This window comes from Merops nubicus, unplaced genomic scaffold (genome assembly GCF_000691845.1).
Source record: "Merops nubicus isolate BGI_N331 unplaced genomic scaffold, ASM69184v1 scaffold14000, whole genome shotgun sequence".
Lineage (NCBI taxonomy): Eukaryota > Metazoa > Chordata > Aves > Coraciiformes > Meropidae > Merops > Merops nubicus.
In genome coordinates this window covers 58948-86188 of record NW_008580972.1, presented here as the reverse complement: position 1 = coordinate 86188, position 27241 = coordinate 58948, and the positions used below count along the sequence as shown (strand labels likewise).

At 46.0% G+C, this 27241-nt stretch overlaps 1 protein-coding gene across 1 annotated transcript; it reads left to right on the top strand.

Moving 5' to 3' along the window:
* Positions 1-25736, top strand: HEMK1 (HemK methyltransferase family member 1). The gene is made up of 10 exons (XM_008947428.1): positions 1-261; positions 710-801; positions 2997-3090; positions 14670-14822; positions 17462-17526; positions 20902-20951; positions 22243-22348; positions 23384-23479; positions 25230-25343; positions 25700-25736. The coding sequence occupies exons 1-10, from the start codon at positions 1-3 to the stop codon at positions 25734-25736; spliced, it is 1068 nt and encodes a 355-aa protein (XP_008945676.1).
* Positions 25737-27241: the final 1505 nt, after the last annotated feature.

The window sequence follows — 27241 nt, the reverse complement described above, 5'->3', positions numbered from 1 at the left end:
ATGAGACGCCTCACTCACCCGCTGCTCAGGAGCCTGCTGGGTCTCTCACCTCCATGTGTGCCAGGGGCCCTGGGTCAGAGGAGAAGTCCTACTCTCAGTCCAAAGTGGTCATCTCTGAGGGAGAGCTGCAGTGGAAGACCTGAGCTTGTGACTGCCACCAGCGCGGTCAACTACTGGCAGAAGGTGTTTGAGACAAATAGGATCCCTGAAGCGCAAGAATCCAGTGAATATATTGTGTCATTTGTCCTGGGAGCAAAAACAGTTAAGTAATAGGAAAATAATAATGTCTCTGCGTGCCTCTCACTTTATCTGAATTTTGGCTGAATCCCTTATCTTTCTTTTTATCTCACTTATAAGAGGTAGAATAATTTCTCTTTCCTTAAATGGCAGAGTGGGCAAGGTGTAGTTTGTTAATGCCAGGAGAACACCTTAGGTCCTTTCTTTTATAGAGTCTGAAATGTAACCCATGACATACAGACCCACACTGGTGGAATGGTTCTTTATTTTACCAATTCTTCTGAGCCCCAAAAAGCAGCAGAAGAACAGCTGTACAAGTTTGGTTTTAAATATGCCAGTAGGTTCTCCTAATATTTGTGGCTTCCAACAGTCCCAGGGCATACGTGTTTGTCAGCACACTGGGTGTCCCTGGAGGGGCAGAGGACACACAAATGGCACAAGTGGGCAGGTTTTAAAGTGACCTTGTCTTCAGTTTCAGAGCTTGAATTCCAGAAGCCTCCACACTCCACTTACAGCAGTGCAGCAGGAGCAAATCCAGCAGCTGAGCTACAAGCGTCTAGAAAGGTATGAGCATCCTCTTACAGTCATTCCTTTGGAGGGTTTTCCTTCAGGCTTAATGCAGCCATATGAGTTGTAGCGAAGAGAAGGCAGAAGACCACTACAGGTGATGTGTCGAGTAACAATGCTGTGTCATCTCATGGTGACTCAAGTGATGGGCATTTGCTGTTGTTGTCAGGTAGCAAATTGTCTGTCTGTCCTGTCTGTGAGCAAAGAGGGTTAAGGGGTGCTGCAGAGGAGCAGGACACTGGCAGTACTGCCTCTGAGTTGGGTACATTTTCATTTAAGCCCTTCTGTGCTTCCAAAATTCAGCCTTGGCCCTTACTGTTTGACCCAGCACTTCTCAGCTGCCAGTCCTCTGCTGGTCTGTGGTGTTGCTGTGCTTTCCTCTCTTGGTTTTGCCTGCCAGGGCCCAGTGTCCATGGCTGCTGGGCTTTGGTCTCTGTTTGGCTTCCATTTATTTGCTCTGTGTGAGGGGTTCTCAGCATAAAAATTAAATGGCTTGGGTGTGAAAGAACTACCTGGAATCAGGCCGGGCCTGGGGAGTAGTGTGTAGGGAGAGGAAATATTCAGGAGCATGGATCGTTTGGGAAGGTGGGAGATGCATGGGAGTATTTTCGGAGGTAGCATCTTCCTGCTTGTGCATGGGAGTCTGGTTGGATCCCCACTTTGCTGTGTGGATTAATCCTACCATGACTTACGCAGAACAGGATGTGAAGGTTTCCCAGGGACTCGGTGTGTTAGTAGTGGTTATTGTTTGTAGGATCTAAGTGTCTTTCCTGTAATTTTCCTGCTGCTCTTGAGTCTTGTGTTAGGAGTAGAAATGCAAAATTCCCAGAGCTGTCTGACTTACTTACAAGTTTCTCTGTCTTAAGTGCTGTTAAAGTTGCAACAAATATCTGCTGTTCTACGTGAAGTGAGTTATGGTGCCTCACAGCAGCTGAAAACATGGCCCCAAAATTCATGAAATTGGGGAATTATGGAGGTTGACAGGGACCTCTGGAAACCTAGCCCACTCCCCCTGCTCAAAGCAGAATCAGCTAGAGCAAGTTGCTCAGGGCCATGCCCAATATGGTTTTTAATATATCCGAGATAGATCTATCCAGCCTCTCTGGACAGCCTCTTCCAGTGTTTGACCACTCTCACAGTGTTTAAAAAAACAAACAAAAAAAAAACACACACACAAAAAAAAAAGAGGGGGAGTGGTTCTTAGGTTTAAATGGAATTTTCTGTATTTCAGTCTGTGCCCTTCGCCTGTCTTTTCACTGCATGCCACTGAAAGAGTCAAACTCTGTCTTCTCTTCTCCAGCTCACCAGATACATATGATTGTTGATGAGATTTCCCTTCCTTGCCCTTGCAGCCTAAGCCTTCCCTTCTGAAGGCTCAGCTGTCCCTCCTCTGTCTCTCTCCTTGTATGTCAGATGCTCCAATCCCTTAATCACCTTAATGGCCATTTGTTGGCCTTACTTCAGTGTGTCCATGTCTCTCCCCTACTGGAAGCCCAGCACTCCAGATGTTTCCTACCAGCACTGAATAGAGGGGAAGGATCCTCTCTGTCCACCACCTGGGAACACTCTGCCTGATGCAGCCCAGGAAGCCATTTGCCGCCTTTGCTACATGGGCACGTTGCTAGCTCACGGTCAGCTTGTCCACCTGATCTCCAGGGCCTCTCCTGCAAGGCTACTGTCCTCCTGGTTAGCTCCCGGCCTGTGGTGGTACATGGGCTTATTCCTCCCCAGTTGACACTGGACTTCATATTGCTCTTTGCTGAATTTTATGAGGTGCCTGTCAGCTCATTTCTCCAGTCTCCTGAGGTCCCTCTGAAAAGTAACACACCCCTGGTGGTCTGTTAACCACTCCTCTCAATTTTCTGTCCTCTGCACACATACCATGGATGCTCTCTGGCCCTTCATCTATGTGACTAATGAAGATGTTGTGCTCTATTGCCCCCACTGGTGACCCCAGGGGGGTCAGCACTAGTGATCGGCCCAAACTGGTGACTGGCCTTCAGCTGGACTCTGTGCGACTGAACACAGCCCTCCAAGTAATGCCAAGTCATTTTTCAGTCCACCTCGCTTATCTAGTCCATACTTTGTCTGGTGTTATATGAGGAAGTTCTGGGAGGCAGCCTCAGGACCCTTAGGAACATCCAGATAACCACGAGTCCTGACGTGTGCATGCTTGCTTTTGCCTGCCGCAGGATGCCGCTGCAGTACGTGCTGGGCGAGTGGGACTTTCAGGACCTGACACTGAAGATGAGACCCCCAGTATTTATTCCTCGGCCTGAAACAGAGGTACAGGTGTGGGGAACGTGGCAGGGGTGGGCTTCAATCTGTGAATGACATCATACAATGCAATTGTAGCATTGCTGGGAAGGTGCCCTGTAGATCATGAGGTTGTAGTTAGGAGGAGGTCAGATCACTTCTTTTAGAACAGAGCAGGATTCTAAGCTTGCGATCTGGAATTGATGCTGGTGAACTTTGCCTCCTGGCTCACAGCAAGAGAGGTTGCAAGCTAACGTATTGCTTAATTACACAGAGATCCATCTCCACTGATGGAAGGGCTTGGCTCTCTTGCCTTATTTCTGCTGTAGCAAGCACTCCTATAAGTTCAAAACCCATACTACTATATCCCAGTGGCTTAGTACTTTGATACAAGGATAAGAATCTCCAAGTTGTCCAAAGATTGTTAGCAAAATCCTGCAGTAGCAGAAAGTGGCTACTGGAAAATGGTCATGGACTCCAGAGAGCTTGTTTGGCTCTCTCCTTAGGTATCCAGGGGTAGAGACCTGTGCTGTAAAAAGAATGAAAAGGCTCTTTCAGGCAGGATGTCCTTCCAGACAGTGTCAGAAGAGGTGACAAGGACTCACTGGGCTTTGGACAGGGGTTGACCACCTTCACTTTTTCTGGGGAAGGGGTGGTACTGGGAATACATGAAGAAAGCAGCAGCTCACTAAAGAGAGGATGCAGACTTCAAAAACCTTCATCTTGCACTTTTTATTACACAAAAGTTAAAAGGCAAAGACAGCCTGTGCTTCTGTGGTGCCCTTGGAAGAAGAGGATCCTAACCTAAACCCATGAGAGGGCGCCAGATGGGTTAGTAGGAATCAGCACAACTGCCACCAAGACATTCTCTCATCTCAGCTTGTAGAAGAACATTTAGAACCAGTCTTGACTTGGTGTGGGACACCAGCAGCATCTCATTGAGACCCTGCTGGGCTCTAAATCATAGTGATGACACTTGTGTCCAGAGGTGTGAGCTCTGTTGTGTCTGGGTTTGATCACTCACTAATTTGCGGATGCAGCATGAGCATTAAAACCAGGGAGAACTTGCATGTTCTGTGTTCTGCAAGTCAAACCATTGCTGTCAAGGCTTCTTCTGATGCTCTGCTCTAATCCTTTCCATGGAGTGCCAGGTTTCAAACAAAGGCCTATTGTGTGGAGTAGAAGGCACGGTGGCTAATGCTTCAGAATGCTGTTAATCGTGCTCACATGTGGGACTGTGGTAAAAGCATCTCTGCTGGCCCAAACTGAAACATGCAGCGCTGTGTAACATCCTGCATTTGAAACCATGTAATGTACCCTGCTGCAAAAATGTAGCATAAACAGCTTAACCCAAACCTTGTCTCCCTGGGAAAAATTTATTTCATGTGTCATGGTACTTACTATGAAGACACATTTTTAGTACGTTTATTATGGAAGGCCAGAAATTTATGGCGATAGCTCAGGAATGGAGCTTTCTTGCCAGCTGGAGGTTTTCTTGTGGTCAGGTGCTGGGGAGATTACTTGAACAGCAAGAGCATGGGGACAAGATCCATCTGTTTAGCAGCACCTGGCAGCAGGACATTGCCTTAGCCATGTGCTGCATCCAGGCACCATCTGCAATCTGTTGCACAAAGTGAGTTGGTGTCCGGATCCTTTCCTTCTGCAGGGAATGAAGGTTGGTCATCTCTGACTGAGAGCTTTGTGCAGTGAGTTTGGACTGGGGCTTGCCTTTGTTTTATTTCATTGGAGTAATTTTTTGAGGCTTCACTGGACTTAAAAACTGTAGTGGAAGTATCTCCTCACAAAAATATAAGTTACTCTCTTTCTATTTAGGATTTGTCTGCCGCATTCTTAAAACCTATAATGCTGAAACTTTTCACCAAATGACCCTTGTTCTTCAGGGAGCAGTTCATTGTCAACATTGATATCCCAGTTCAAGTGGCTTCTCTGTGACTGCACACGTGGTGGCATGTCTTGTCTTTAGCTGGGTAAATGTGACTCCCTACATTGATTTGTTAGTGCAGATACACAAGTAGCTGGAAAATGTGCTTCCCTGTTATACTTCTGTAGCTTCTGCAGATGCTGCTGCTTGGTAATTCAACGGCTGTAAAGGAGCCATCTCTACCAGACGTGTTTTGTTCCATGGTTGCAGCAGGAGGGTTATGACTCTTGCTCCCAGACACGTTGGTAATGGCATGAAGGCAAACACAGCATGAAACAAACCACCAGCATTGTTTCGGTCCTGGGGCCAGAGAGACACATGCAAAGAATGAAACTCAGTTGTCTGCTTAATTTTGCACTGTGTGAAATTCACCCCTTCATAGTCATATTAATTCTCTCTGGTAGCTGAGCAGTCTCCCATTCATTCCCTCTGGGAGTATTTTTTTCAGCACGTGTGGCTTTGTTCTTCTGTTCCATGGGAATCTGGATGGGTAGGGGACAGGCAGCCAAAATGAGGAAACTAGCAGGTCCTGGTTAAGCTCTGAGAGCAGAATAGCAAAGCTGATTGCATTCAGTCATAGCTTCCTGGCATGCAGGGCTGATAGATACTCCTGTGAGCACAGACATACACTGTGTTGGAGGAGAGTTTCATTCAGCAGTCCTGTCTCACCTTCCTCCAGTTACATGGCCCTCTGGAAGCAAAGCTCTGGACTTGTTGCAAGCCCTGAGAGGGTTGGTAAGGGCTTGCAGAACCCAGCATCCTGCCTGCTTTCCTGCATGACCACCAGAGCCAGGCTTCTGCACTGGGGAGGGGTCTGGGCCAAACTTTAGAGGGGTGCTCTGCCTCATGAATTAGCTTTTGTAATGCGATTATTGTTGTCACAGCAAGGAACCTCTGTCTCAGCATTGCTCAGCAACTGCGTTAATGGAGAGGAAAGTCCTTTTCCCAAAGCGAGGCCTTCTAAAACTCGGGTGGTGCAGCCTTGTGGATCAGACAAGAAGTAGCATAAAGAGAAGGAGAACTCAGTAAACCGTGGATACATAATTCCCATTTTCATCCAGGCAAAACCAGACTAAATGAAACTGCACCATGACTTCAGTAAGGAAGGGTTTGGTTTGGTCCAGGACTTCTGTGGATGAAGTAGTTTGGGGTACAGGGCTCACCGATCCTTCACCCCTAGAGGGCACTCCAGGCTTAGGCTGGTGGAATTCCTGCTGGCTCTCTTTGCTGTTCATTATGATAGGATTTCTGCTGTTTCTCATCCCCTCCTCTCTCAGGTATGTGTTTTAAAGGAAGTGAAGGCTTACTTGTTCAGTGGAACCAAAAATGGTGTCCTTTTATCCCTTGCAACTACTATGTGGGTAGAGTTGGGTTCTTGGACATTGAGGGGTTTTTTTGCTGAAGGAAGGCTGCTGCAAGGAGTGCTCCAGTCTGCCTGAGAGGATTGTCACAGTCCTGCCACCCTCTCTGACCTGCAGGCCACGCAGGAGTCCCCTGGTGACACCCCTTTGACCTGTGGCTATCTCAGCATGAGCTCAGCCCCTGTGTAATTTTTTTTTCTGTCTTGTCTTTATCGTGGTGGCTGTGCCTTGAGGGCAGTCCATTATCCTGGCATGGGGGGGATGCTGCAGGGTGAGGCTGCGTGTTCAGCCTGGGAGATGTCTCAGGGACAGAAATTGCAAGTCTGTGCCGTGCTGAACATTTTTTAGTAGTCATTCAAAGATGACAATGACTGCAATCTCCTGTGAGAGCAAGAAAAAAGGCTTAGTGGGCCAGACTGTTGGTCCGTCTAGTTCAATGTCCTGTGTCAGATCGGGGCTGGTGACAGATGGTGGGAGCAAAATGACAAGGGGCAGGACAGGTATGGAAGGATCCCTGCTGCTTTTTGACAGTCAGCACTTAAGGACTGTTCTTAGCCAAAGCTGGATTTGGGGCCATCCTGCTTCATAATCACTAATGGATCTGTCTTCCATTAATTTGCTAATCCTCTTTTGAGTCTGTCTGTGTCTAGCCTCCATGACATCATCCGACAGTGAATCTTTCTAATTTTGTGTTGTGAGAAAAGTATTTTCTTTGCGTCTGGTGCCGCCTGCTGATGTAACAGGAAAGCCCCTATTCTTACTGCGTGACATGGAAACCATTCATGCTCTCTGTAACATTTGTTATTTTCAGTCCTGTTGCTGCCTGATCAGTTCTTTTCCCACCTACAGTTTTTAGGCTTTTAACTTGTTTCCCAAGATAGATTGTTTTTCTCCCGTGATAACATGCTCAATGCACCAGACCCATTGCTGTTTGCTTGCCTCTGTCCGCCAAATGGCAGTCATTGTGCTGGGCTGTTCTGCGAGAGCACTTTAGGCAAAGATTTGTTCAGAGAAGCTGTTCATGAATTTTAACCTTACTTCTAGCTGAACATAATCATTGACCTTCCAAGAAGGTCAAGCACACAAGGAAGGGAGGATTTTTGCTTCCTAACACGTACGAGCAAATACACGGATTGCAAGGTGGGGCCTTTCTCCAGCACTTCACGTCAAAGTGGTGTACAGATTTTCTGTTTTCATCAGTGCTAGAAGGAAGCTTTTGATGCGGAATGGCCTTTCATTTCTCTAATTTCATTGCCACAGATGGTTACTTTTTGGAAAGGTCAAAAGGTCACAGTGTCTAGGGAGTATAACCATTGATCAAGACCCAGGAGACTGGCTTTTTTTTCATGGTTTTGTCTCAGACTGGTTGTCTCTTCAAAGGAAGGCTGCTGCTTCTTTCTGTGTCACTGGCTTCCCAATTTGGGAAGTGAAAAGGATAATGGAACCCTACTTTGTACATAGCTTAAGGTCCTTGCTTGAAATATATATAGATTCCTATGAGGTATATTGATCTTAAATGCAATAGGGCATTATTTAATAGACCAAAAATTAATTGCTGTGTGTCAAAATGTAGCTGTAAATAAAGTGCTAAACTAGGAGCATGCTACTGTGGCCTCACGTATATCAGATTGGGCCCATATGATAGGCAATCTTTTATCAGTATGTTGGAGGAAAACCCTATTTTCTGACAGTGGGCTCTGGCACAGAGACTGGGGAATGGGAATTAGGAAGAGATCTTATTGCTGCTGCAGAGCAATTGGATTGCTTTCTGAGCTACACACAAGTGTCTAGCAGGATGGTGTGTACACACAAATAATGCAGCCTGTGCCTTGTGGCTGAGGGGGCTTCTGTTGCCTGAAGAAGTCAGAGAAAGATTTGGGGCTTTTGCAGATACTGTCTGACCACAAGCACCCGTTTTCAGTGGGCTGCCCAGCAAGTTAGTGTGATCCTTGTGTGTGTTAACAGGGGATCGCCAAGTACAGGTAGCAGGATTAAATAATCTGTGTGGAGCCGTAGTGGAAAGGTTGCAAAAATATTACACCCGGTTATGTTACTGCCTGACTGAAAAATAAATGGAAAGCTAGGTTTGGGGAAGAACCAGTAGGTGTATTAACATCTAGAAAACCCTGCCTTGCTTTGAAAGACTGTTTAGCTCATCAAAGACAAGTTTAGGGGTTAATTACATGGCACAGGGAGCAGAAATTTCATAACAGGAGTCTCTTCGGTTGCATAGACGAGTGTATAACAAGCACAGAAGAAAAGGTGCACATCTCTGACAACAAGTGTAATTGGTTAGTGAAACAGCTTAGCAGGAGTCTATTGCCAACCACTTTAAAATCAGGACAGGATGTTTTCCCAGGACAGATTTCTTTATGTTCAAAAGGAAACAGAGGAAGAAACAGGGTTGTTCCTGGCCATCGGGCCAAGAAGAACTATGGCAGTAGTTTCTCCTGGCTTCTTATGCACAAAAAAAAAAAAAAAAAAAGGCTGTGCTAGTGCAGAAGATTACTTCAAAGTTGATGATTTCCAGGACAGACTCAAAGATGTAAATTAAAATCTGTGCTGAAGGTGGGGAAAGCAACAGCTCTTCCTTTTAAGTCATGCACAAACCTGTTCCCCAGGTAAACTTATATAGACTTCCCTAATAAGTTCTCACAGACCTTCATGTTGTTAATGCCTTTATTTTTTTGGCCCTGAAAGAACTCTAAGAAAGCTGAAGAATTTTAAAGTGTGTAGCTTATTGATCTCCCTTTTTCAGTTGAAAGAGGGTCTTAGTTTCTGTGAGTCTTAGCTCAGCAGCAGAGCAGGATTTAGGACTAGAATTGAATTAAAACAAACTACAGAATGGCTGCAACAAGAAGAATGGGATCTGAAGGGTTTCCCAAGTGAACAAACAAAAGAATCAATTTCCTAGCCCCAAGCTTCTTTCAGACATCCAAATAACGGGAATTTGGAGTTGGGGATTAGTGAGCTGGACCAGTGCATCTGTCCAGATGCTGCACCTGGTAGTGGCCAGTACAAGTACCTGTAGAGAAGGAAAGTTCCTTGCTTGTGGAGAGGTGTGCCTAGGTACAGGTTTGTGCTGGAGACTTGAGGTATGGACATTTTACAGCAACTTTGAACCACTCTTCTTCCCCTTTTGCTCATGGCTAAGTTTAGCTGTCACAACTGTGTTAACTTCCCTTGGACACCAGCACGTACAAGCTGCAGAGGTTGCTGCCTTCTGGTGAAGTCATTTCTGGGTGCTGTCACAGACACTTTCTCCAGCAGATCAAACAGTGCTTGGCATGTGCCCTGACACATCAGGAGCCAAACCCCTTCCTCAATGTTAGGTGTGCCTTTACCTGTTTGTCTGTCATTGCTTCTGCCCGAAGCCACCTATTCTTTCAGGAACAGTGTCTCCTTCTGGATTTACTCTGGTATTTTGCTTTACACATGTGTAGTAGGAGTTTCATGGGCCTTCTGCAACATTTTCAGTTTCCTATTGTGGTGCCAGGCAAAAGAGTCCAGGACAAGAACACCAGAACCTGCTTGCCCACTAAGCGCTGGGCTGGCTTGGTTTTGGAAGAAGGGTATGTGGCAGGGATCTTCTACAGCCATTACCATGGAGTTTAGTTTCCAGCTGGGCTTCCCAGAGTTTTGTCATGTGCTGATTGGGAGCCAAGTGGACAAACAGGAGGGGAGGGGTGATTTGGTTAATATCAGGTCAGGCTCTATGGAAAGTCCTGGATTCTGAGAACAGAGGTTTCTGGAAAGCACGCAAATAAATAAAACATTCCCAGGAAGTGTGCGAGAGCAGAGAGAAGGTTACGCAGGTTTTCATGTCGCTTTTGCTTTCCTTGACCTGTTTACCAGCTTGGGAAGTTAGAGCCTCTTGCCACCCTGGCTTGTGCCCCTGGAACTTTGTCTTCCCTGCTCTTCCCAGAGCATGTGGGGTATGAAAAAATGCTGCTTCTAGAGAAGGTGGTGTGAATTTGTGACCTCCATCCTTGCCTTTCCCATTCCTGCCCTCCTTTTGTTTTTCTTCGCCTTTACTTTTAGTCACAGAAACATCAGGTGGGTCATTCACTGTTGTTAGGCTGTAGCCCCAGCTCCGGACTTGCCCAGAGCTCGGCAGCCACCGCTGAGCAGCACGAGTCTCTGCCGTCTCCTCCCTCTGCCGTGGTGTGGAAAGCTGCCTGACCCCGGGTGTCTGCTGGCCGCAGCTGCGCAGCGCTGGGGCTTGTGGTTTGGGTGCTGGCAGACATGGTCCTTCTGCTCGGTGCAGCTGTGGCTCCAAGAAGTACAGTGAACGAGAGACCTGGCCGCAGGGAGGGGGTAATACCGAGAACCTGCCAGAACATGAGCGTGTGCTGGGGGGGCTGGGGAGCAGGGTTTGGAAGGGTGAGGCCCATGGGAGGCTCGAGGTGTTCTGAACCTTTACGTTTGTTTCACTCAACAGAGATGTGGGGGGAAAAACCAAAAATGATAGTGTGAGCTTAGGGCAAACCTGGCAGTGAAGCAAGACTTCCTGGAATCACAAGGTGAGCGCACGCTATGAGTGGCTTGGCTAAGAGACAAAATGAGAACCCCTGCCTGATGGAAATTAAGCAGCATGGGAAGCAAATACTTGTATCTCCTGTATATGGAACTGTAGGTAATAGGTCCCTTCTAGTCCTTGCAAGCTCTTCCTTCTTTGCTAGCCAGGACCAGATATTCTTCCTCCCTCCTGCATTTTTTCCTGTAGATTTTTAAATTCACTTCTGGCAAAGACATAGAGGGTCTGGATACCTTCTCCCGACTCTTTTGTGCTAAGCAGCAGAATGTAGATCCCTGAAAACCCATCACTTGATGCCTGCATCACCTCCAGCCCAGTGCAATGTAAAAACCCGTCCAGATACTTTGCTTGTCACCTAGCCTGCCTCCCTCATGAATGCACAGATCTCAGAGGTGGCTGGTGCTCTTGACATCCTCCTGAATATTTATTTGCACAAAGTCCTGCAAGATGACGGAAACAGGGAAGTTCCTTGATTGTTGCTGTGCAAGAGGAGTTTGCAGCATGGAGGTTTGGGATTTAGTCACACTAGTAACTCTGCAGGGCTGTGAGCTGGAACCCCAGGTTCCCCAGCCACTCCTCAGAGGCTTACTCTTTAGACCCTTCACCAGCTTTGTTGACCTTCTCTGGATTACTTGCTAACAGATGAAAAATACTAAGAAGGATCTGAAGAATACTGTTTCAAAACATTTTTGGATAACTTATTCATGATTTCTGAAAAGGAAACCTAATGGCAATGGCAGTGAGCTAACTGGGCAGACTTGGTATTGTGGTTGATGGGTTTTCCTGATCCTTCTGTGAAGATGCAGGGGAAATGTGGTTTTCATATGGAAGCTGAAAGTGAAGAGAAGGACCATGATATTACAGCCAGTTAGTGTGGAATTACAAAATGTCTTATTCTAGTGTATTGTTTTGTCTTTACTTCTTCCTTTTTATACATAAGTAATTGTAAATTTAATTCAGTATCGAATAACCTGTACTACTAACACCTTCCTTGGATATATCACCCTAACTGGGGTGTGGTGCAACAGATGCCTTATGCAAAGCGCTACCTTTTAGCAAGGTATTTGCTGCTGTTGGTCATCCCTCATGCTAGGCCAATTTGCATCAGCAGTAATTAGGCAGGAAGGATGCACACAGGTATAAAAATGAAGTGTCAGGGTAGGTGTGCTTCAAGAAAACATCCCGGGCAGCAGAGCACCTGATACATGGGCTGTTTTGTCAGACAGTATTTTCTGAGGTGTCCCACAAGAGGTGAACTGCTTTTAAACATATTAAAGCACTGTGGCCCTGCATGCAAGCACACTCCCTGTGCTTGGAGAAGCAAACCTTCACAGTCTGGGATGGAGAAACAGGAATATTTCAAGAAAATCTGGGCCTTGCAGAGAAAGGGACTGCTCCATGTTAATAGAACCCTTTGCCTGTTGATGCCTCTTGCTGAAAGAGCCTGGAAATTTAAGTAAAAAGGAAAGATCTAGTTTACTGAATATGTAAACATTCCATATTTCTTCTAGCAACATTATTTCTTCTTCAGATCAGCTTTTCTGAGCCTTTGCCATTTCCAGTTCAGCTGTGTTAGGCTTTGCCTCTTTTCCAAACCTACCCATTCCTTGTTGTTGCTCTGGGATTCCTTACCTAGAGAATCATGGAGGAAAACATTCTTACAAGCTCTCAACAGGACTGTGTGAAACCATTAGGGGACTAGTAGCTCTGAGATAGCAGCAGGGAAAAATAACTTCCTTGTCTACTCACTTTTGTGTGAAAATGGCTTTTGCCTTTCAGCTAACAGCTCCAGAGGAATCAGTCTGAAAACAGTTCTGCAATGGAGAAGCCAGAGATTGTAACCGCAGCTGGTTTGGGGAAGCAGGTGGTGATGATGCCAAGACCACAGAGGAGCTGCCACCCAAAAAATTCTGCTTGGCCATTAAATCACTCTTTTAATTACCAGCCATTTCTGGTCACTTACAAATATTTCCAGGAAATCTCTACAGTAAACTCAGAAGAACCATCTGTCTCCAGGGCTAATCACAAAGTAGTACGGGTTACTGATTACAAACATCCAAATGTAACCTCCATGCAGTAGAAGTACTGTCACCATTTATTAACTTCCTTAAGGTTTACCATTAGTAATTTCAAGCTTGGAGTTTTTAATGGAACTTCTACTTGACACATTCCACAGTGGAAGCATTTTCAGACTGCTTGCCAATGCCCCTGTTTGCACGACTGATTTCAGTTTTTACCACACATATATTAAAAAAGGGACACTGGTATTACTTGGGCATTGTGTCCTACTTCCCGACTTCGCTGCCTTGTTGTCTTGGTTGTTTCATATACTTCTTACTGAGGCAAAGCCTAATTCTCTCAAAATACACATCTCTATCATAATAGTTCAAAATTAAAATGCATTAAAAATGTGGTGACCTAAAGAAGCTACCTCCTTTTCCAGATACTAGTATTTCAAGACAGTCAAAAATTTCAATAATTATAAAAAAAAAAAAAAACATTCTGTTATGAAATAAATTCAATTGGCAAGCAAAACAGAAGGTGTATTCTAAATGGCAGGTTAGGGGAAAAAAGCCTGTCCAGTTTAGGCTCCTGAAAAAGTCCACTGCTTTACTAAAGAGAAGCTGACCTGTCTGCCCGGACGCGTTGCATTTAAACATTCCTGCTTATGCCAAGAATGTGCAAGGCTCCCCATAAAAACAGAAGGCTGGTGATTTTCCTGGTAATGTCTTTAATTTTTAACTGTTGGCAAAGTCAAGCCAATTATTCTTTGTAAATTTTGTTAAGCTTTCTGAATTTAACAGGAGAGATCCAAGAACAGACTTCTCAAGTGAAATAACATAGCTGTTGTGGGAGCACCTTGGGCAGCAAGGCCTTGCTTCTGTGCAGTTGTGCCATGAAAGCACAAGGACTGAAGGGAGTTGTGATCACCTGTTGAAGCTGCTGATGTGCTCAAGGTGTTCATAAGGTTTCTGTTTGGCAGTTTTCTCCAGTGAGAAGCAAGGGAAGTTCATGCTTCAGGCTGAAGGAGGCACATGTGCTTTCTCTTGTAACTAGTCACTCCTTTTCACAAACCTTAGAACTGTGTATCTTTGAGACCTCTCCTGCTGTGTTGGATTTTATATGAAATTGCAAAAGGATTTTAAAAAGAGGTGGTTGATGGGTGGGAGGAGGCAGCAATGGCAGAGACACACAGGGATTCAGGAGCATGGATGAAAATCTTTTCTGTGTGCCTTTATACTGACAAAATGCAGTAGGAATCCACAGTCTGAAATCCATGCAGAGAGCTGCTCATTTGGATCATTTAGTAGTTAGCCTTTGCTCTTCATCTGCAGCTTGGATTGTTGGTTTAGGTGCTGTCAGGAGCTGTACCTCTGCCTCCAGGTTACAAACTATACTGAGACAATGTAGAAATCTTAAATTTTGAAGCTTACAAATTCTGAAAGATGGAATGTCGGAGTAAGTAAAATGGTGTTGCAGAATGTGCTCCAGCTGTTTGGTTGTTGTTTTTCCCAACAGTGCTAGATTTCAGAGGATCTGTGGGAAAATGTATCCTGAAGATTTGGTAACTAATGAAAGCACCCTGTGGGGGAAGTGGAGCTGAAGTGACTTCTGGCATGTTGGTTCCATTGTTGCCGTCTGTGTTTTAAAAATTAGCACCAAAAATACATTTAATTGAGCTACAGAGACAAGAAATTGAAACTCAGACTGCAAAGGTGTGAGTCAAAGCATCACGCTTAGAAATATTTTATTTTGGTTTTTTTGTTAGGATCTTGTCTCCCTAGTTGTGGAGGAAGAATCTCGGAAATGTGAGAAGAATTCAGGCCTCGGCTTCCCTGTTCCTGTCTCTCATCCTGTGATCCTGGAGATTGGCTGTGGCTCTGGAGCAATTGCCCTGAGTCTGTTGTGCAAACTACCACAGGTGAGCTTTTTGCAGTGCTCATAGTACAGTAGATGTCTGTGATACAGGACAGTGCCACTATAATCATCTTCACTGAAACCTCACAGAGACAAACTTCTTTGTTTTGGTCACACTTTAGCAGCTAAGTGCTCTGACGGTCAGGCTCTGGATGTTCATGCTAGGCAGAAGAGGGGTATTTAGGAATTGCTCTCCCAAGCTGTCCGCAGAAGCAGTGGAGACATGGTCAGAATGAAAGGAGCAAATGTGCCCTTCAGCTGTCACAGCTCGCTATTAATCACCTTATCCTGAAGCACAGGTGGGTGGTGGTTTAAGCTAATATCTGGGACTGTGGACAGGAGAGACTGAGGCATGGGCACACACTCTGTTACTCAAATTTATGAGGCAGTCATCTCTAAAAATCACCTTGCTGTGAATCAAAAGATCTTGTCTCTAGGAGACTGGAGACTACATGAAACCAGGGAAGGGATTATGACAGAAGTGTCAGTATTTGTGATCAATATGACAAGCACACTGCCACATCTGTCAAACTACTTTTTTTGAAGTAATTCTCCCTAATAATAACCCACACCTTTTGAATGGAGTGACAAGAGCAGGAAGGGGACTGAGATCTGGGTGACTGAAATGCTGGGGTTTGAACCCCGAGCCCTGAATTAAGGTTGACATATGGGTGATTCCCACAGCCCTTCATACAGAGTTGGTGAGTTTGCCTTAGAGCTTCCCCCCAGGGTGCAGCCGGCCCTGCAGGGAGAGCCAGAAGGGAAATGAGCCCCAGGGGTCCCGCATTGAGTTGACAGAGGTCAGGGGTCTGCTTGGGGATAAAAGCTGGGACCACTGGCAGGGAGTCAGGAGTGTCTGTCGGTGGAGTGCACTCCCCAGAGCTTCCTGGTTCAGGGAAGCCCTCCTGACTCTCCCTGGAGCTGGGCCCCAGTCTGTTTAGAGGTTTGTGAACGCAGGCGGATTGGGTGAGAATCGCCATGTGGGCACCTTTTTCTTATGTATTTAACTGGCTGGTCTGGCTGTTTCCCATGCCAACTGTGGGCAACCTCGGCTCACTGTTTGTACCACCTGTTGTGGGCCGGGTCACATCTTTTGTGGGATCGTTGGGGGTGGCGTCGGTCATGTACCAGCTGATTGATCTGTTTGTACCCCCAGCAATCATTCATATCATAACGCTTTTGTTTACAATACAGTCTGCATATTGGATTCTCTTCCTGCTGGTGCTGTCATTTTTGTTGGGCCTGGTCATTGGCAAAACAGTGACCAAGTTCTTCTTGTCCCTGACGATTGTGGCATGTAACGTGCTTACTGAGATTCCACTGGTGAATCCAAGGTCTCATTGCATGTGGGTAAGGGAAAAATATTGTACTCTCCTCAGAACTCTAGACCAGCCAGTTCCTTCTGAATAAGAACTGCTGTGGCCAGCCCCTCCTCTTATAGAAGTGTAAGACTCGGTGTGTGAGAATTAGAGGTTGATGCCTGTGTTCCTCCTCCCAGTGACCTTAATACTTGAGCTTCATGACTTCAAAGTATAATTACTTTTATTTCCTGAGCTGTACTTCATGCTTCTTTTTCCTTGCCTGTGAAGTTAACAGGCTGTGTCAGTTTGTCCCTGTCACTGGTAATGGTCCTTTCCCAGCTGGCTGACACAAACTGCTGTGCCCAGAGACATAAGGAGCCTTGACTGATCAGCATTAGTGGTAGCCACTCTGACAGCTTAAGGAGAGTTTATGCTTCATGTGATCTCTGTAATGTTTGAGGCAGAATTTGGCACTAGGAGGAAACAAAAGCAAGTTTTCATTTCTGGGCTTCAGTGTGTCTTTCAACTTAAGGGTCAGCTTTGTGTGTGTGGGTGCTAGTGTCAGGCTGTGAAATTAGGCCTCCTAGGTTTGATGGCCAACCACACAATCATCTCCAAATGCAAAGTCATTTCTTTAAGCATGCTTTCTCTGTGTAAATACTTAGCAACATCTGTGTTTAAAAAGCATTAAGCAAAGCAAAAATAGTCAGGCATTTCCCCACAACTTTCCCAAGGTGGACTGGAAGGTCAAACAAATGTCTGTAGTTCTATCTCTTAATATTATGCTGGAGGACTCTCGAATACTTGACACACAGTCAAGTATTTGCAGTCGCTGCATGCAGTGAATGCAGTGTAAGGATTGCAGTGCAATAACTAGGCAAAAGGCCGCTGCATAACATGGGAAATGTCAGAACCTCTGTCTAAGTGGTTGTGTTAATACTGGGAGGGATTCTGTCTGCATGGGCGAGATCTTCCATTAACCTGTGTTTACCCCAGACTAGCCAGTGTGTTGAGTCTCACTACCAGGAGCTGTGACCACATCAGATGGTGTGAGTAAGTGTGACTCCACTGTTCTCAGCTGCCTTGGCTTGCTCAGAAGCCTGTCTGTTGTGGTAGGCTGCTAGCAGTGTTGCAGAGCCCCTTCTGTCATGTTAGCAGCCTCCCTAGAAGTGACTTGTGATCCCATCTGTGCCTGGAGATGTGTTCTTCATGAGCTGTTTCTTTTGTCAACAGTCAATTGTCAGTTTTTATTGTGCATATCCTTTTTAGCAGAGCATGTCTGCTCAGGAACCTTGATGCTGTAATACTTGTTTGATGTTTGGGCTTTTTTTTTCTGTCCCAGAGCCGGGTGATAGCCATGGATAAAGAGGAGGCTGCTGTGGATCTCACCAAGGAGAATGCACATAGGTACACACCTGCATATTACCCATTTTTTGTAAATCATTGTTTGAGAAAGACCAGGAGTCCTCAATATTTGGCCATGTGGTTCATGTTCATCACCACTGGAAAACAGAGAATGTTTAAGTCGGTTGAACTTCTAAAGTCTGTAAGAATTCAGGAAAAAAAAATGTTTATATTTACCAGAGTATTTTTCCCTGTGACTTGTGAACGTGCTTTGCAAAGACAGCAGCTTAAAGAAAGCAGTACATGTACATACGTACATGCTGTCTGCTTGCCAAGGGTTTTCAGAGTGTTTCCTGGTAACTGCTCTTATTCCTTTCTGTGAACTTGGGAAACTCAAGGCAGCAGATAGAAAGAACACGTATGTCACTTTGGAGGTTAAGGACAAGTATATCCTGAACCTTCCTCTCTCTGCTTTCTGTGTAATTTTTGCTGTGCTTGTTTCTGTCATCGGTCCTCTAGACACAAGTTTGTACACCCAAATAGCACTTTGACTCTGATGTGCTAGTGTGGTGTCCCTCAACATCCTCCTTGCAGTGCTGGGTTTGGTGAGAACGGTGCTGCTGAGTCCTGTGCTGTTTGGACGACAGCTGTGCTGTGCCTAGGTGTTCAGAGCTGCTCAATCAAACATCTCGTGCCTGAAGTCAGGACAGATCTGTATCAGGATGAGCTTGTCCTTCCTAGTGGCTCTGCTTCCTCAGCTGGTTCTTCTTAACTCAGGTTATTCTGGACCGTCACTACCACAGCGAGCCCCAGAGCTAGAATCTCAGCATGCTTTTGAGTCCAGGATCCCAGTCTTGCAGATGCTGTGAAGGGTGTAGAGCTCTGGTGTGTATCCACATCCTCAGTCACTGCTGGGCCCTAGGCCCACTGGAGCAGTCTCCAAAAGGGTTCCTGCTGCTATCTCCCATGGAGTCTAGTACAGCTGTGGGTCTTAAGAGGTGCTCATTAAGGGACATTTCTGTCCACAGGTTCCCTATACCCTTTTTTTTTTAAGGTTCTGCACCACTGGGGCTACAGAGATGGGCTACTTCTGTTTCTGGCTGCACTGGGCTGCACCTCTTCACTTCTTGCAGCCCAGCCTCAGCTCTTCTGTGAGTGTGATGTGTAGGCACAAGCCCTTCCAAAGCTTCTCACCTCACTGTTACCCTTTGACTTCCAGTCCAGTTACAGGAAAAGGGTAGTAGTGATTTTCTGCTGATGTGTCAGGGTCAAACCAAGTCCAGTTGCAATTTTTCATGGATACACTAAAAGCTGGCCACATCTTTGCCTCTGAGGCTGCTTTGGCATCTGGGAAAAATCGTCTTGCTTATTAACATTGCTTGTTGACTCAAGAGTGGATGAGGGAGCATAAATGCTGTGCCAGAGAATCTTATGTTTCTCTGTGGATATATTCATGATGTCCTTGTGATCTTGTCCATGGCATGGTGCCCTGAGAAGTCAGCAGGATAAGCTGTGTTCCTGCTTGACTGAAGCCAGCTTGCTTCCTGTTGCCTCTTCAGAGCTCCCTTACCACAGCTGTGTTTTCTAGATGCTCACTCAGATGAGTCTTGCCCTCACTAGACCAGGTGGCCCAGCTGGGCACACCGCAGACAGAAGCAGGAATCTCTCCCTTTCTTGATGCCTGGGTTTGCTGACAGGACAGTACCAAAGGCTCTCAGCAAAGGCAGGACTTGGGTACAAGGTTTTGTCACAGCATGCTCTATAAACCCTCTTGTGTAGCCCTGAGGTGTTACTCTGAAGAGCTGGGAGGAAAACTGCCACTGTGGTGGGAGGAGAGAACATCCTTGGAAGTTTTTTCTCTCGACACTGCTTGCACTGGGGCAGGAGTCAGGGGACACTGCAGACTCTCTGCCACAATGTGATTTTGCTGGTGTGGGAATGCCATCTCCTCTGTGAGACTTGGAGTCTTTCACCAACAGCAGATCTTGACCAAATTGTCTTTCTAACTTTGCAAAGTGCTTCCTATGACATTGCTCAAGTGTCTTCACAAAATCCAAAGGCAAAAAGGGTGAGAAGAGAGGCATTTTCATGGGTGAACCATGTAGCTGAGGAATTAGAGGTTCTGTTCCTTCCTTGCTGTCTCACGCTCCCCGTTTCTGTGACCTCTCCTGTTGTATCAGACTGCCAGTAAGCACCAGGGCTACATTCAGACTGGCCTCTCTTTCCTGTCCCAGGAGCATCAAGGGAGCTTTGCACAGGACAACTAAGATTTAAGGGGATTGATGTCCCAACTATTTTCCCCTGACAGGGACAATATTCTGTAGCAAGCTGGGAGCTAGGAATGGATCATGCCAGGTTGTGAAGAGCACCATAAGCCCCATGCTATCTGGCAGTCTCAGGGCTGTTCTACCTCAGTTTAGTGTAGTGAGTCAGAGAGGTCAGAGTCCTACCCAAAACCTCTCCCTAAGAAGTACCAAGGCCTTTATAGACCTGTTTCTTAAAACCAGCAAGCCAGAATGCTTTCTTGCTCCCTTGTCACAGGCAAAGGAGAGGTGTTTGTGTCTTCTGGTGTCTTCAGGGGTTCTGCTGGTGTGAGCACCTGGGAACATCTGGTTGCGGATGAAAGGCACTGACCATAACATGTCTCCCAGTTAATGTGCACAGAGATGTCAGAGGCAAGAAAGACCAAGATTTGGGAACTAGTATCTGAAGGATCCCAGTGTGTATTTAAATACATGATACCATACAGTCTGTGCATGAGCTGCCTGTACAGGAGTCCCTGTTTTCTAGCTCTGTCTGGCACAGGGCTTCTGCTGCGCTGCATGTGCTGGCCTCCCAGTAGTGTTCAGTAACATCTCATCACCTTAACGCCGGCATGTGAGAAGTGATCCCAAGACGCCTAGAAAAAACACTCAAGATGACAGAACACTGTTAAGATCTAGATTCAAAGAGGCTGGAGAAAGAATGTGGCAAATGCGTGAGCATGTTGTCTCCAGTTACAAGAGCAGGTTTATGCGTTTGAAATGGGTGACTTTGTTGTGGGGTGTTTTGGTTTCATTGTTTTGTTGTTTCTTTTCAGCGCTGGGAGAGGCCTTGGAGCTGTAGTTAATATGAAGCAGGGTGGGGGAGAACATTGCTGTATGTGTGGCACGGGGTGATGCCTACAGGTTTTGGGTGCACAGGAGCCACACTTTGGAATCATCAGGGGTACAGAGTTTGCTCATTGCTTTGAATTTTGGTCCCTGGGCAAAGAGCAGATCCTAAACTTCCTTTGCAGCTTGAGAGGAGCCAGCTGCCATCAGTGGGGTAGGGTATACATGTATCAGATAAGAGATGTGATATTTAATGATCTGTTTATAAACCGTGCTGTTCATGAATCCACACAAATGTGCCTCCTAATCTTTTTTTCTTTCTGTTCTTGCATCTGGAATTTTACAGGCTGCAACTCCAGGAGAGGATCCACATCCTTCACCATGATGTTTCATGCAGTAACTGTTTTCATTGTTCTAATCCCCTTTGTCTGTTCTTTGATGGGGTGAGGCAGGCATGAGACACAGCTAAGGGACCCCTTTGGGATGTAGGCAGCAGGAGAGTGTGGGAGTTAGCAGAGAAGATTAGTAAGAAGTAAGCCAGTGCAGCTTTTCCCTCCAAGGATTTCCAGGCCAGATGATGAGCTGAGAGAAGTCCCTGACTACATCAGAAGGGGAATTGTCCCTGGTTTTAGGTGTCTAAAGGGTGTGTCTGAGCTAGGTGCTCTCTAGATTTCCTGAGGAGACACAAATTACAGAGTAATTCCTTCCATGCTGACATGGATGCTGTAGATAAACGTGTGTGTGCCTGTCTCCATTGATGTTAGAGGGAGCCCAGATACTTAGCTGAGCTTAAATGCCCAGCCTTATTCGCCTGAAATTAGGTGAGCTGAACCAGGGAAGGATACCTGTTGTCTTCCTTGGGCCTGGCTGAAACCAGTTAACACTGTTGTTTGGTGAGGCTTATCCAGCTGGGCAGGTGTGAGGCAGGAGCCCGGAGCCCCAGCGCTGGGAGTGTTAGCGCACCTTTCTGACATGGTTTGGACTCTGCTGCCTCCTGGGGCTATGTCTGCACGGTCTTCTCTCTGCCAGTCCGAGTTTGTGCTGCCCGTGCTCCAACAGCAGCAGGCCCAAAGGCGTGTAGCTGTGCTTGCGTGGCGCCTGCCCGGGTCAGGCCTGGGCTGGGGGCTGGCCTGAGGCCAGTGCTGCGCTCGATGCCCGAGCCGGGCCGGCGCTTGCCAGTGTGGATGGCCGCTGAACCCTGGTGCAGAAGGGCAAAGGCCGGGGTGGAGGGTGCTGCTGAGAGGGCCTGGCTCTTTAGCCCATTAGAGGTCCTTCTGCAGCTCTGCTCAGAGGAAGGCTGTGCGTCCTGACAGCTGGTCTGAGCTCCCACTTAGGTCTTTGTGGGCTTTCTTAAGTTCTGTTTTTTGGTTTAGATCCAGACGGGCACAGAGCTCCAGAGCATCGGGGTCCTGTGCTTTGTAATGTGTTCTGCTAAGTGGGGCTGTTGGTAGGAAAAAATGCTGCTTTGCTTGTGCTTAACTCTTTATCACTCTTGCATTCGAGGTAGGAGAGGTAGAGGACCAGGCTAGCCCAAAATGGAATTGGATGAATTTTTATTAGAGAAAAGCAGAGCCAAACACATGGGCATGGGTCTGGAGAGGCCGTTTCCCAGCTAGGATTTTGACGCTGAGCTTACAGGGAAGATTGCTGTGCTTGAAAGCTGGTGCTGATTCTTTTTCTCTGTTAGGTTCTGCCAAGCAGCTGCTGCTCTGGGGCCCTGTAGACTTCATAGTCAGTAACCCCCCATACGTCTTCCATGAAGACATGGCTTCTCTGGATGCAGAAATCCTCAGGTAATCAGACAAATAGATTTTTCTTGTCCTGTTCCTTGACACAAAGTTTTCTGTCTGCTTCCTTATACTACATACAATTGCACATGAAATCTGCAAATGTAATATTCATCTGCATAGCATAGGTGTGTTTATATGCTATATAGTCATACAATGTTACTTTGATCCTGCTTACAGGAACAAACAATATCAAAGTATTTTAAATATTTATAAAAATGGAAGAAGCACATGCTTTGAAATTAACAAGTTTCCAATCCAAAACTGTTTCAGAATGTTTTTTTATATATATATAATTGATGTGACTTTATGAAAGAAAGTACAATTAATCTGGGTAGTTTTTTGTGATGGAAAAAAAAAACTTGGGTGGAAATGCTGTGACCCATTCTCAGCCCAATGCTTCTCTTAAGCAAACAAACCCATACAAACATGAATAAGCTCTTTTGAGATGTGGAACTACTTTGTTTCTGCTGGTTCTTCTCAGAATTGATTGTCATGCATGTCAGGAGAAAGTCCTGCTCCCACCTCTGTACAAGATGTGCACCCAAGCAGTTTCTGAAAGCTGAGCTGTCTATATCCCATTGCACCACTAGGTTAGAAGTCCCACCTGGTTGTTGGCATGGTTGCAGTAAAGCAAGTGATCCCCTTGCTGTACAACTTGCCCAGCTAGTATAGAGAGAATAGCTCCATGTCTGGGAACGGTGTGAGCCTGGCTGCAGCTGGCTCCTCATTTTCAGGAGGAGTTCAGGGGATGTTTTCTGCTTGTGCTTAACATGGGGTTTCTCAGCCTAGTGGTAGCTGCCTTCTTACTTTTTTTAGCATCCCTGAAAAGAACCAACAAAACAATAAAAAAAAAACAAAACATCCCACAAAAAAATCCACAGGATACTTTTTTTTTACATAAAAACTATGAGTGCCTTCACCTGCTCTAGAAGTGCTGGAGTGGAGGCGTGATAGATGCACCTTGCTCCATGGTGTGCGGGGCAACATCTCCTCAGACCACAGGGATTGCTGTCAATGTTTTCTTATTCCACACACCAGCTATGAGAACCTTGATGCACTGGATGGGGGAGATGATGGGATGAGAGTCATCAAAATGATTCTGGCTCTGGCTCCTTCTGTTCTGAAGGATTCTGGGTAAGCACTGTTCTCTGTTGGAGCTTCATGTCTTTTGTCCTTTCATTGCTGTAACTTCGGTCTGCTTTTCTTACAGGAAGGTACAGAGGGGAAAACAGGTGCAAAAAAAGTGTGCCCCCCCTGCCTCATCTAATAATAGCAGTTTAAAACATGTAATTTGTGTAAGCAAAAGTAGCTTGATATTGGTTAATAAAGAGATGTGAACTTTCATTGACCAGTGGTGATATTTCATAGTCATTAGTGAAGTAAGAATCTTTAAGGGTTAAAGCAGCAACAAAAAGAACATGGAAGCTGTGGAGAGAATGGAACGAAAAAAAAAAAGGAAGCTTTCTAAGCAGAATAACTGACTGAAGGAGAAGTAATACCAAACCGTGTGAGAATGGATGGAGATCTCTGCCTCTCTTCCAACCTTTAATTAGGGGAAACTTGTTCATTATGCTAGAATACGATGCTGAATATCCCAGGAGAAAGAAGATCAGCAAGGGGTAGTTTCTTAAATGCTAAATTTCTCCATGGTTATTATTCAAGACTGATTGTTCCTATTCTCTACCATGTGGGATCCATTTTGTGCTTAAAGATCAACACGCTGATACCCAAAAGTGTGTTTTGCCAGGGCATTCACATATCCTGTTGAAAATTCCTGAAATTTTTGCAGCGTAAGAAAGGTCATTGAAAAATCTGCTTTTCTGAGAAGAGGAACAGGACTATTCAGAGGCTTGTTGCGTGCAGAATTAATTCCTCCTGCTTTGCATAACCACAAGAGCAGAAGATGCTCCTCAGAACTTCCCAACAAGGAAGATTGGTCCTGTGGGTTTTTTTTGTTAGGATTATTTTTTTCCTTCCTTTTTTTTTTTTCTCATTTTATAACCTCACTGAGGAGAAGACGTTTTTTAAGGTCAAGAATGAGTTCCACACCCAGCTTGTAGTTAGTTTGGAGAATTTATAGGGAGTATTCAATGTGGGACGTTTTAGGAATTCTCAGGAGACTGTATAATTGGGACTTGGCCTCTGTTCTGTGCCTGTTAAACTTGTATCTTGCTACACTGTCACAGGCTGTAACCAGATCCATCCTCTCCATGTGCCTGTAAGCTCAGGTGGTTCTGCCTTGGCGTGGGAGTGGGGACTCAGAAGTGGACCGGTGTCATGAAGCCTGGCTGCAGCAGAGGTGGAAATAGCCCTGTGCTGGCCAGTTCCCTTATCCCTGCTGCACTCTCCTTTGTACAATCCCCCAGCACTGTTTTCATAACTGATTTATGGAGACATTTACTGTGGGAAAAATGTGTGTACTAGCTTGTACTAAATGACTCTTGCTACTGGGACTTGAAGTCACCCTGCCTATATGAAGGGAAACTGCTTGCTGCCAGTCCAGTCCTCAGTGTTCATGCATTCCCATCACAAAACTTCATTCTGGCCTTGAGTCTTTGGGGGGCTTCAGAAAGCCAGGGCTGGAGATGTCTGCATGGGGTTCAAAAGGGATCTTGATAAAAGGGTTTAACTGCTCACACGGAGGAGTACCATGAGCATTCCCCCCAAGATCAACACTTTCTGCCCCTAAAGGAGGCAGCTGGGACTTGCATCTTAAATGGACAGCTGTGATCTGTTTTAGGAGGACTAGATTGCAGTGTGTTTGCTGAACTTCTCCTCCTGCACTGGTAGGAGTCATGCAGGAACAAAGACCTTAATCTTTATTAGTTTAGCAGCCTAAATGTGTGCATCTCCTCACTTCATACTTTTAAATGTGTCATTTCAGGAGTGTGTTTCTGGAAGTTGATCCCAGACACCCAAATATGGTGGAGAACTGGCTACAGGCGCACCCTGACTTACTACTCATTCTTCGTGCCATTCACAAGGACTTCTGTGGCAAGTATGTCTTTTTTACCTGCAGATTTTTGCTTGAGGTATAGATCTGTGTCCTTTGTAGATTACATCCCTGCAACCTGATGTAGTGAATGAACCCAGCCAGGGAAAGTCCATGGCTGAAGCCAGTCTTTAACAAAGCAGTTAAAGTATCTCCCTTCAAGTATCTCAACAGTCTCATTTCCTGAGATAGCCTGGCAGGCATTTCTGAGTCAGAAATTCTGACGCAGGTAAGTGTTTCTGATGGCATGACCAGCTCTGCTGAGATGATTGCCACTGGAAAATTGCTGGTTTTATGGGGTGGAAGTAGAGGCATGTTCTCCCTAGCAAGACTTAAAACTCTGGTTGTTCTTTTTCCCACAGGCCTAGGTTTCTGCACATCCAAAAACAAAGGAGATGACTACTGTACCAGAAGTAACTCTTTTGGCAGTATGCTTTGTGTGGTGCTGAACAGCCTGTTGAAAACTCTGCAAGGCAAAAGGACTCTCCACTTCACTGCCCAGTGCACTGAGCTCTCCGTGCAGTAGCAAACCCCCTTGTTTCCCGAGGCAGACTTCACCCAGAGATGCAGAAGTTCAGCAGAGCACGTGGAAGTGTTTCACTTTCCTCAGGGAGCTGCATGCAACTTTAGTGTTTGCTCTGCTAAAGTGACTCATTAATCTCAGGACCAAATATAGAAGAGTTCGCAGCTCCACATACTTCATTAAAAATACAACATCTCAACATGTCAGAGCAGCCATTTGACCTAGGAAGAATTTAGCTTTTTCTTGTTTGGCCGTGAGGCAAATTTGTATAGAATATGACCAGACTGGATGATAGGTCCAAACTTTGGCTTATACTGGCACGTGGATTTGCAGGTATAGTGGGACATGACTAACCCGCACATTTCAAACTCAGTTCTGTTCCAGGATCCTGCTGCTCTGGTGTACATCTCCAACACCAAAGCAGCCTTTGGTTCCCAGTCCAGCTCAGTGACATGTTGCTGAAGGACCAGTGCACATGTTACACCATCTGAATCTACAGCTGCCAGAAACAGACAAAACATTGTAATAAAGAAAGAGCTTCCAATCAGTGTCCTTACAAGAATTGCAGTGCAATTCATGTTTCCAAATGTGCTAGCAGACCTGAATAAATATCTGGCACCTGCACACTGTTTTTCTGATAGTAACAGAGGCACTTAGATGCAAGACTTTACAAAGAAGGCCAGAATTGCTACTCCAGTTTTGCAGGTGAAGAAGCTGAATTGCAGGTGAAATGTCCAAAATTTGACAACAAGCTAATTTTGGAGTAGGATCCGGTCTCTTGACAGCTGTGAGAGCAGCTGAGGTCTGTTTCTCTGGGAAGGATGACTTGGAGTATGGCTGCCTGAGACAACACTGAGAAGTGCCTGAAATGGACAGTCAACATCATGACCTTATAAATAATGTCAGGATTAAATTCAAGCTGCTGCTTGTTGTTGCTGCTGTTTCCAGTGTTGCAAGTTCCCTTCCTGACCATAGCTAGCCAGGGAAGGAAGGAAAGCAAGCAAGTGAAAGGCTCTGGTCTCCCAGTCTGAATGGAAGCAGCTGCTGGGCCAGTGGAGGTGAGCACTTGGTAGGGTGGAAGTGTCCAGACAGTGACCTGTGCAGTCGCTGTGTGCCTGGGAGGTGCTCTCAGGCTCTCTGTCCAGGCTGAGCTGGGAGCGCATAGCCAGGAACATGAGGTAGGAGATGTACCAGCAAACTGGATCTGTTTGGAAGGCTGCAGCAGATTCCAAGGGCTTGACATGAGCACTAATACATCTAGTCCCTTTCTCCTCCACCTCTCCCACGCTCCCACTCCGCACTCTGATTCACTCTGTACCTTGAACCCTGGCCCTGCCTTTCCACAGACACTCGAGCTCTCTCTGATGTACCAGTGCCTGGG

Coding starts and splice junctions, on each gene's coding strand:
- HEMK1 (XM_008947428.1), top strand. CDS start 1: ATGAGACGCCTCACTCACCCGCTGCTCAGGAGCCTGCTGGGTCTCTCA. Junction 262..709: donor TTGTCCTGGGAGCAAAAACA/GTTAAGTAATAG, acceptor CCTTGTCTTCAG/TTTCAGAGCTTGAATTCCAG. Junction 20,952..22,242: donor TCACCATGATGTTTCATGCA/GTAACTGTTTTC, acceptor TTTCTCTGTTAG/GTTCTGCCAAGCAGCTGCTG.